This window comes from Nicotiana sylvestris, chromosome 4, assembly GCF_000393655.2.
Source record: "Nicotiana sylvestris chromosome 4, ASM39365v2, whole genome shotgun sequence".
In the NCBI taxonomy this organism is placed as follows: Eukaryota; Viridiplantae; Streptophyta; class Magnoliopsida; order Solanales; family Solanaceae; genus Nicotiana; species Nicotiana sylvestris.
The window spans coordinates 164,743,842-164,754,584 of record NC_091060.1 but is presented as its reverse complement, the minus strand read 5'-3'; the positions used below and the strand labels follow the sequence as shown (position 1 = coordinate 164,754,584).

The 10,743-nt window shown below is 34.0% G+C and overlaps 1 protein-coding gene across 1 annotated transcript; it reads right to left on the bottom strand.

The window, feature by feature from the left end:
• Positions 1-1,279: 1,279 nt before the first annotated feature.
• On the bottom strand, positions 1,280-6,807 carry LOC104223662 (type IV inositol polyphosphate 5-phosphatase 11). The gene is made up of 8 exons (XM_009775132.2): positions 6,566-6,807; positions 6,301-6,463; positions 5,915-6,045; positions 5,210-5,286; positions 4,980-5,105; positions 3,365-3,552; positions 2,849-2,986; positions 1,280-1,659 (listed from the first exon to the last, which is right to left on the bottom strand). The coding sequence occupies exons 1-8, from the start codon at positions 6,601-6,603 to the stop codon at positions 1,459-1,461; spliced, it is 1,062 nt and encodes a 353-aa protein (XP_009773434.1). The 5' UTR covers positions 6,604-6,807; the 3' UTR covers positions 1,280-1,458.
• Between the last annotated feature and the right edge of the window lie 3,936 nt (positions 6,808-10,743).

The following is a 10,743-nucleotide window of genomic DNA, read 5'->3' as shown; positions in this document are numbered from 1 at the left end:
ATTGTCCTTGGAGTAAATAGTGTTGGAATATGTGTTAGGAGTATTTAAGTGAGACAGTAAAGGTTAATATGGTCAATTCCATTGCTAATTAATGCTAAAAGGTGGATTTCTTAATATGTGTAAAAATATCAAAAAATCACTTATTTTGGACCGGAAGAAGTAGAAGTTAAAGACTTCACAATCAGAAGGGGAATAATCCCTTCCCCCCAACTCCCAACAAAAGAATTAACCTACTTTCCCAAATTGCTTTAAAGTATTTCAATTTCTAGAAGATTAGTTATGAAACTTAGGATACTTCAATTTTTTTAAAAAGGCATGGCAATGCGTTATCATTTAATTGGTATATGCGAGTAACATGTCACTAAATCAGTACATATGTCGTTGTCGGAATTTATGAATCTTAAGTAATACTATTGGTCTTGGTTTGATTGGTTAGCATTCACACAATAATTGCGGCTTCCCTCAACTTAGCATTAAACAACTCAGTGGATGGTTGCTTTCAAACAAGCATAAAAATAATGGCTTTACACCAAAATGGCATCATCTCTTAGGGCATGTTACTGCGTTACATGACACGAGTTACACTGGTTATGGCAGATCCAACCGTGAGTTTTAAAATTAGGCAGAATCTAGTACTTGACAGTCGAACTATACACATACGCGCAATAACTATATATATATATATATATAGAATTAGATATGCCTCTTAGAAGTTACTCTCTTGACTCGAAACTCATGTCATCTAAATTCTGAATCGGCTCCTTTCCTGGTCATTGATTTTCCAGTATATGTGTTGCTCACAAATATCACAATATTTTACTAAACAAAGTTAATTATCACTTCTCATATACTATCAAGATATTAACATTGGGTTATATATACTTCCCAATATTATTGGGTACATTGCCGATAGATGCGTCCAATTAATAGTGTTGTTTTTGAGAGGACAGTCTGTCCATGGATGAAATTCAATGCAAAGAAGCAGATGAGTACAAATTTTAGTTTAGAGATACGTTTCTCTTGTTTCTGGCACTATATATCCAGAAGTATCCCCTCATGTATAACTGCGAAAATCAAATCATATCACTGAATCATTATATGGTCCCCCCCACAACAATTCTGACAAAATATGAAAGTTATATTCTACTACGATCTCATTGTAAAAATTTCAAATTAACTGTTGGTATATATAAGCCAAAGAAACTATATATAGTAGTAAAGCCTGTCCTTTAAAAGAAGAAGATGCATTATCGAAGTATATCTTAAAGGAATTAAGCCATGAAAAGAAAGACCAAATTTATTGTTACCATATATAATTTACAAAAATTCTTGGACAAAGACGGTACTAACAAAGGTTTAAAATTACAGTTGATCACGAAGACGCAGGAAAAAAGAATGCGTAACTCCGTCGTAAAACATGAATGGACAACAATAAAAGAATGTTTAAAGAATAAAGCATTAATCAGTGTGATGATTCTGCAACAAGATTTGTGAATCCGTTGTTTGAATATCTGTCAATTTTAAGCATAGATGAGCTTTCACTGGCTTATGATCAGAGCTGCGGATGCTTTCAATTGCTTCATAAGAATGTAAAGTTGCATTGATTTTGTTACTGTCTATCTTGAACAATATTCTGTCTGTCCACGATGGTACTCTAACCTGTTTAACGATAAAGATAACAAAACAATTAATGTCAAATCAAGATACCAAATCCTTAATTAAGTGTTTTGTAATTAAAAGAAAATATTTCCTATATCCTAATTTATAGGTCACAGTACTTTTCTATTATTCAATTTAGTCATATGTTAGTATATCCGGGGTAAGTGTACATATAGCCATTTTGAAGGGTGTTATTTAGGGATTATCCAATAGTTATTTTTGTCCTGAAATTTTAAACTAAAAATTTTAACTTCAGGACAACTCAGGACATTTTTATACTGAAAACTTGAACTGAAAAATTAAAATCCAGGATGCACTGGCTAATTCTTAAATAGCAGCCCTTTAGAGTGGCTACCTGAAACGAAAAAAATATTATGATTCTTAAGAACTCAACGGGCCCTTCTCCTTCGAATCAAACAAACAAAGAAGGGAATCCCGTTGAGTACTTACGCTTTCATGTTGACGACTCAATTCATTCGATTACTACAGGGATGAACCCAATCCGGAATATGAATCATAAAAGAAAATACCTATTAAACCGATTACAAGAATACCAGCTACAGTACCTATTATCCAAAGAGGAATCATTTCTACGTATATCTAAGGATGAAGTGCAGCTATAGCCACTTTTAAGCCCGCTATTTAAAATATATTCCCAATTTATAATGAGTTTAAAGATTAGTGTCCTGAATTTTTGAGCTGCTAATTTAAAATTCAGGACTAAGTGTCCTGAATTTCTGAACTACTAGGCTAAAATTTAGGACATAAGATTCAAATTTCGGGTCATAATTTTCGAACTTTAGGACACGATGTCCTGAAGTTTGGATTTTGAGGTTTAAAGTCTAGGACATCGTGTCCTGAAATTTGAGCAAAATTATCTAATATTTAAGTACATTATAAAGTGTGGATATATTTTAAATAGCATGCTTAAAAGTGGTTACTTGGTGTCATTTCCAATATATCTCGCTTAAGTAATGCTTTAAACAATTTTTGTAAGTTCAAATTCTCAAGCTTATTTGATTAACCAATGTATAGTACTTTAATTTGATTTTTCTCTATTTAATCAACTTTTCAACTAGTAGTTTAACCTTTTTTTCACAACTACGCAAGTCAAATTAACATTTTAAACTATCAAATGGTTAAATAAATTGGGAGAGAAGAAGTAATAAGATTTAGACTAATTAATTACCTTGTGACTGGTATCATAGCTGCTGCTTCCAATATCATATTTGTAAGTTGGTTTGAAAGCTAATGCACCCTCGCAATACCCATTAAATATCTCACCTCTTTCTGCTTCTTGTAAAAGCTGATCTTTGCTAGTTAGCATCTGCTTTAGTCAAACAAATATTCAAAAAATTTGGAAGGTTAGTAATTGTTTAAAATAGCCTTCTTTTTCCTTCCAAAAACCCAAGTTGATCTAAAGGAAGTTCATATGAAAAGTTAAGTTATATACATTAAGAAAATTTGCACTGTCAGCATATATAACTTAAGAAGGGGAGCCCTGGCGTAACCGGTAAATTTGTTGCCAGGAGGTCACTGGTCACGGGTTCGAGCTGTGAAAACAGCCTTTTGCAGTAATGCAGGGTATGACTGCGTACAAAGACCCTCATGGTTCGGCTCTTCCCGGAAATCCACGCATAACGGGAGCTTAGTACACCGGGCTGCCCTTTAGCGTATATAACTTAAATATATGAAATATACATACTTCGTGGAGATTTCCATGAATGAGATCTCTAGCAGGATAGGAATTGATGCCTTGTAATCTGTAGTTAAGATCTCCCAACCATACAGTAAGCTGTGCTGGTCTAGAATAAGGATTCGTATTCTTTGAAAAGAGAGAGTTTGATATATGCTTGAACTGATTGTTCCTCTCTTCCACATTACGAGCATGAGCTGCAGTTGGAGTCAAATGAAGAAAAAAATGATCATTCAGAAAAATAATGTCAACAGCTGAAAAAAAAAGGAAATAGACATCATGATGTTTTATAGCTCTGAGTAATATATTCCTTTCTAGCCAATTGTAGCAAATTTATGATTACCTTTGGCCTTTTTCCAAGAGACAGTAAAAGAGGGTATTATTTCCAAATTCCTACATGAAATTCACCAGTTTTATTTAATGATTTAATTATGACCACCTATAAGAAAAAAATATTGGAGACTCTAATGGTTGTAATTCTACTCTGCATTACTTTGATGAGACTTCAAAGGTAAAAACTCTTTTGTCCCACGGTTAAATGTTTATTATAACAAATAAAAAAGAATAGAAGCAAAGACACAAAAAGTTTGGGCCTAGATGCGTCGTGGGCAACATCTAAGTTTATTGGGAAAACTACATAGTAAATAATAGCCGGTAAAATACATATTTTTTGTTTAATTAATATATAATATACAATATATTTTATACTAGTGTATTTTTTTTATATTAACTATCGAATATAATTAATTTTGATCAACCGACCAAATATGTAACTTGCCATATAAACTTTTTGGGAGAAATTCAAAAATAGCTAGATTTACAAGTGGTCATTCAAAAATAGCCACAGTTTCAAAAGTAATCGAAATTTAGCCACTTTTCATGTAAAGATAAATCTGAACAAAAACACTGTTCAAAATCCGAAAAAATACTCCAGCGTAATGTACTGGAGTTCCAGTATAACCAGCATAATATACTGGAGTTTGGAGCATCGGTGTTTCAGTCTCCAGTATATTATACTGGTGCCTGCAAAGTATACCGGTCCAGCATAATATGCTGGAAGTTCATACACAGGCGCACCGAACTCCAGTATATTATGGTGGACCGGTATTTGTTGCAGCAAAATAGTAACTATTTTTCAATGACTTGGCAAACGCTGATTATTTTTGAATGACCAGTCCGAAAACTAACTAGACCGTACTATTTTTCAGGCCCAAACTTGATGGAAGTCAATAAACTTTGAATTTTTACGATACCAACTTTGCGTAATGAATTTCCTTTCCCAATTCCCACAAACAAAAAAGAGCTGGATTTTCCATATTCTTCTTTGGGAATGAAAATGTTTTTCTAGTAGTATATTTGTCAACCTACTCTAAGCAATTAGTCTATTGTCGGTCAATTATTCGACCTGCCTAGCTACAAACTACCTTCAAAGAATATAAGCCTATACAAGTTCTAAAGTCTAAATAAGAAGGTAGAACTAGCGGCAAAATAATTGTATGATCACATTATGTAAAAAAAATTCAATCATTAGAAAATACAATAGTATACACTTTTATTTACTTAAATATAATTTTGAACGGGTTAGTATGTTTAAAATGAGGAGGAATAGAGTAGAAGGAATTACCAGAGAGGTGACAAGAAATAAAAACCATTTGTATGCCCTTGTATCTAATTCTAACACCCACTGCTCCTTTCTTTCTCCTGATTAACCATCCTAATCCTCCAATTTCATGCTTATCCACCTTTACTTCTATATAAAGTCAACCAATCAAATATTAGTAACAACAGAATCAAGATTCAATTCAATTAGCATAAAATTTAGTATATTGAAAAAAATAAAGAAATAAAATATACCTCTAGTAAATTGCTCTGAATTCTTGGGGCCAAACACATACAGCTGTAGAGATTGCATTACAGCTTTTCCTAATAGCCTTCCTCACAAATATGAAGGAAAAAATGTCATAATACTATAATAAGGAAATTAATCTTAATTATGACAAGTACTTTTCAATAATATTAAGTTAGTGGTCTGATGCAATGCATTTCTTCTTTTTTCCCCTAAAAATTTAAAATGTGACCACGAAAATTTGAAGGTTAATTCATGAGATACGGCATGTCAGAGAATACACGACTTTTCTAGAATCAAAAATATAAATTGGAGTGAGAACACGTGAATATTAGTTGGGTCGTCATTGTCAAAGATCAATTATAAGGTGCTTCTTGTCTGGCTATTCATGTTTCAGCTTATCGTCTTTTAATTTATTTCCTTCCATTTCAAAAGCATGCAACCTACCCTATGAAAAGATGATTGGTCCCAATAATGTTTTCCATAAATATTGGAATATTTAAAATATAAAAAAGAGAAACAAGAGAGAAGAGTTTAAATTTTGTGACGGATAATGTACATTTTTTTTATCATCAAATTAAGCTGACCTACTACAACAAGTAACTCTTCCTAACATGTCTGATATATATAGTAAAATAAAAATAAAAATAATAAGAACCTATTATGACCGATTAAATTGTAGTAATAGGAGTGTAAATTTTTTTTATACATACATGTGAGTATGAGCCAAAGTATTCTTCAACAACTTGAGAATGTTGTTTCGAGGAGCCTCTTGCAAACCCATCACCAATAGATCATATTTTCGTTCTTCACCAACTATTTTTGCTATATCCTCGCATGGAACCTTCACATCATGCAAAAATTTGTGAAAAATAAAATAGGAAAATAGAAGAAGAAATTAAAAAAAGATAGTTCATTGCACTAAGCTCCTGCTATGCGCGAGGTCCGATGAAGGGTTGGACCACAAGGGTCTATTGTATACAGCCTTATCTTGCATTTCTACAAGAGGATATTTTTACGGCTTGAACTCGTAACCTCCTAGTCACATGACAGCAACTTTACCAACAAACTGTGACCGCTAATTAAGTGCTAAATTTACCTTTCCATTCATATTCCAAGTGACAAAGTAGATGCAAAGATCAGAACTTCCAGAAAACTCACAACGTTTCTGAATATCAACAGTTTTTATCCCTTCATGACTCGCCTCAAAACTGTCTACCATTCCCATTGCTGCTTTTCGTCTCTTCATTTTATACTTTTTTCTGCATCCAATTAAAAAATCAACCACAATAGTTAATTAACGTTCACTAACTTTACATCATAAACTGATGACAATATAGCAAAAAAAGGAAAGTAGATCAAACCTTGAAGCTTCAAAAAGCTTCACACAAAGCCCCTCCATTATATTGAACAAAGAAAGAAATGCAGTTCTCTGGATTATTCTAGAGTCGCTTAAGCAGGAAAACACAAAGTTCGAAGATATATCAGAATCGATTGACTTTTGAGATTCAAAATTATATATTTCTTCTCTTTCTATGCGTGTGTGTGTGTATATATATATATGTAAACACGTACTAGCTAGTGGGCGGCGAGAAAATATAATGCATGGAAAAAGAGAATAAGAAGAAGAAGTCAAAGGTTTGGCGATAATTAGATGTATAAAATGCTTTGTCACTTGATGATGACAGTACTTGGAATTTGATATGTCATTAAGTTAGGTAAGAATGCCATCGACATGTTTAAAGACATTGTGACAAATCCGAAAGAGACATCATGAGCTTCGGGATCAAGAAAATTCTAGTATAGCTAGCCTTAATTTGCCATGACCATGCAAATTATTGAGTTTTAAAGAAAACCAGTATAAATACTCCTCTAACTTTTTGAGTTCATCATTTCATATTACTACTATATTTTTATTGTTGGGTTATGTTGACACTTCAGGTTAAGCCTTTGGTTACGGTAAAGTTATCTTCGTGTGACCTATAAGTCACGAGATCAAGCCGTGAAAGCAGTAACTAATTGTTGCAGTAGAATAGACCGTTTACATTACAGCTCTTGAGGTGCGACTCCCCCAAACCTTGTGTAAACGCAAAATAACTTGTGCACGCTTATTTCATGTTAAGCCTTTGGATTCTCAATATTGGTGTTGCTTCGTGTCCCTCCAAAAGCTATTAATGTTGGTAGGTCATTGGGGGGACCAAAATTAAGAGGACACTTGTTGGCTTTTGATGAGTGGAGTAACGTGAGAAGGTTTCATAAGTTAATTAATCAGCCTTAGCTTATTGAATTTTGAAATATAGTCAAAGGTCAAATTGAAAGACTAGGCTGCAGTAGAGATCAAAACCGATTCCGTTAAGTAAAGGTTCATCAACTCCATGGCACGTGCGAATTGTATATACTTTGTATCGACGTTATGTTAATTTTTCGTACCGCAGCCTCCTTGATTAGTTTCAGGTTGAAGCACTAATAAGTGAAGGGGACTCCAACTTTATACTGTTTATGAAGTTTAGGTAATTATTATTATAGCTTTTTCATTGTTATTTGAGTTGCTAATCCACATAGAGTGAAGAATTATTTATAATTAACTTTAAAATCATTTCATAGTTTAAAAACTAACATTCCCGGTATATAATATATCTTCCATAAAGGTTAGGAGCCTATGACCCTAGAGACAAATTTAAACTAAAAATAGTCATTTGCACCCTAAAGGAACAACTTAACCAAGAGGTTTACAATTTACAGTGCACAGAGTTTGAATCTCATGACCTTGTAGCTACTTTGAACTTTGAAGCCAGATTTGCCGTATGGTGCTTGCTTGGCCGCAAATTCTGAAAGAAAAACTACATAGTATAGTCGTTTTAAAAAATAGGTCCGGCAAAATCAATATATATAAATACATTAAGATTGTATTTTTTAAATTATCCAAGAAGCAGAAGCAGAAAATTAATTTATTTAAGACAAATACATTAAGATTGTATTTTTTAAATTATCCTTAATCGGATTCATGTCAGGGCGGCCGACTACTGAAGTTATTCATCTTGTGAGAAGATTGATAGAACAATATAGGGAGCGGAAGAAGGGTTTACATAGGGTGGTCATTGACCTAAAAAAAACTTATGACAAAGTCCCAAGGGAGATTCTATGGAGATGTTTGGAGGCTAGCGGAGCTCCGGTAGCGTACATTATGGTGATCAAGGATATGTATAACGGGGCTAAAACTAGGGTAAGGACTGTGGGAGGAGACACGAATTATTTCTCAGTGGTGATGGGGTTGCACCAGAGATCAGCTCTTATCCCATTTCTATTCGCTCTAGCAATGGATGTGCTGAACACATCCAAAGAGAGATGACATGATGTATGTTATTTGCAGATGAAATAGTACTGATTGACAAGGCGCGTTGCGGGGTTAACGCTAGGCTAGAGGTGTGGAGACAGCTCCTAGAGTCTATAGGTTTCAAGTTGAGTAGGACGAAAATAGAATATTTGGTGTGCAAGTTCAGTATTGGGACGCATGAAGCTGAAGTGAAAGTGAAGCTTGATACACAAGCCATCCCTAAGAGAGAATTTTAAATATCTCGGGTCTGTAATACAAGGTATTGGGGAGATTGAAGAGGATGTTACACATCTTAATGGAGTAGGGTGGATGAAATGGATACTCGTATCTAGTGTTTTGTGTGATAAGAATGTACCACCAAGACTTAAGGGCAAGTTCTACAGGGGGATAGTTAGATTGACTATGTTGTATGAAGCATAGTGTTGGCCAGCTAAGAAGTCTCATGTCTAGAAGATGAAAGTAGCAGAAATAAGGATGTTGGGATGGATGTATGGGTATAGCAGAAGTGATAAGATCAAAAACAAAATTATTAGAGACAATGTGGGTGTGGCTCCTGTGGAAGACATGATGCGGGAATCATGGTTAAGATTGTTTGGGCATGTGAGCAGGAGAGACACCAATGCGCCAGTTAGAAGGTGTGAGAGATTGATCATGACGGGTCAGAGGAGAGATAAATGGAGGCCCAAGAAGTATTGGAGAGAAATGATTAGGCAAGACATGACGTTATTTCAGCTTACCGAAAACATGACCCTCAATAGGAAGATGTGTAGGTCGAGTATTAGAATTGTGGGTTGACAATAGTAGAGAGTTTCTCCTAGTATCTCCTGTAGTATTAGTACTAGTCTTAGCTTACTATTCCTAGGTCGTGTTGATGCACGGTGTGTCATTCTTACCGGTAGTATTGGCACTATTCTTGTATTTCCCTGTTCCTAGACCTTTGTTTTTACTTGGCTATTTGCTTTCTTTGTCCTAATACATTGTTGTTGTTATTGTTTGTTTATTGTTCCCTTTTTCTATTCCTGAGCCGAGGGTTTATCGAAAATAACCTCTCTACCCTCATACGGTAGGGGAAGTCTGCGTACACACTACCTTCTCCAAACCCCACTCGTGGGATTTCACTGGATTTTATTGTTGTTATTTCTCTCTGGAATATTCTCTCTGATATAAATAGATCTCTTCTTTTATATTGTTACAACCCATATTCACGTACGTTAGTTCACGCCGTAAGTTAGTCAACGTAAATCTCAGAAGAGATGATCTTTGAGATGATAAGAAGTTAATCATATAGGTCTTAAATGATATAAGGGTGTATAAGAGTGGTTAACAAGTATTAGAAGATAAACGAATCAAAGATGTTGTAACCCGTATTTTCGAATAAAACTAGAGGTGCTTAATATTATCAAAAGGTCGTGTTTTAAGTTATTTGAATTATATAATATCCGTACCATAAGTCTTGAAGTCAAACAAGTTATGAACAAAAGTCGACAAAAGTTGTCGCAACTTATGTTCATAATGTTACTTAAACTTTAGGTCGAATGTTACTAAGCTTTTCTCCCAATTTACTTGAAATTATGGGGTGATCTACCCACCAAATTGAAGATTTATGAGTCTAGTTTCCAATGCATTAAGCTGTTTATCTGTCACGACCCAAACTGATGGGCCGCGACAGGCACCCAGTACCTTACTCAACCGAGTACCAACATAACGTATCTTTTCATTTCATACTATCATAGATAACTGAGCCGGAAGGCTACCGTGAGATAAGTAGAATATAACATGTGATACCAACTTATACATAAGACATACGGGTCTGTAAGACCAAAATAACCACTCATATACTGAACATAGGCCGACAAGGTCATACAATCGTTTACGTACATGATGTGAGCACGTGATTTTTGCCCTATATGAATTACTCCCAGAAATTCAAAACAAAATAATTTCTTTCAGTGTTTGCAATTTTGTGGATTTTTGTGGCATTTTATTTTATTTAATTAACGGAAAATACAAAAATATATTGCATTTGCATTTAGGATATAATTCTATATTTTAGGATTAATTAGCAAATTAATTATTTTATAAAAATGAAAAAATCACAAAAATAACTTATTTTTGCATTTTTAATTTTAGTCTCGAATTTTGGAGGTTTTCGTTAATTTGGTATTTAATTAGTTGTGGTAGTTATTATTTAGAGTTAGTTAATTTGAT

Coding starts and splice junctions, on each gene's coding strand:
- LOC104223662 (XM_009775132.2), bottom strand. CDS start 6,603: ATGGAGGGGCTTTGTGTGAAGCTTTTTGAAGCTTCAAG. Junction 3,553..4,979: donor TATTTCTTGTCACCTCTCTG/GTAATTCCTTCT, acceptor CTCCAACTGCAG/CTCATGCTCGTAATGTGGAA. Junction 1,660..2,848: donor GCTATGATACCAGTCACAAG/GTAATTAATTAG, acceptor ATCGTTAAACAG/GTTAGAGTACCATCGTGGAC.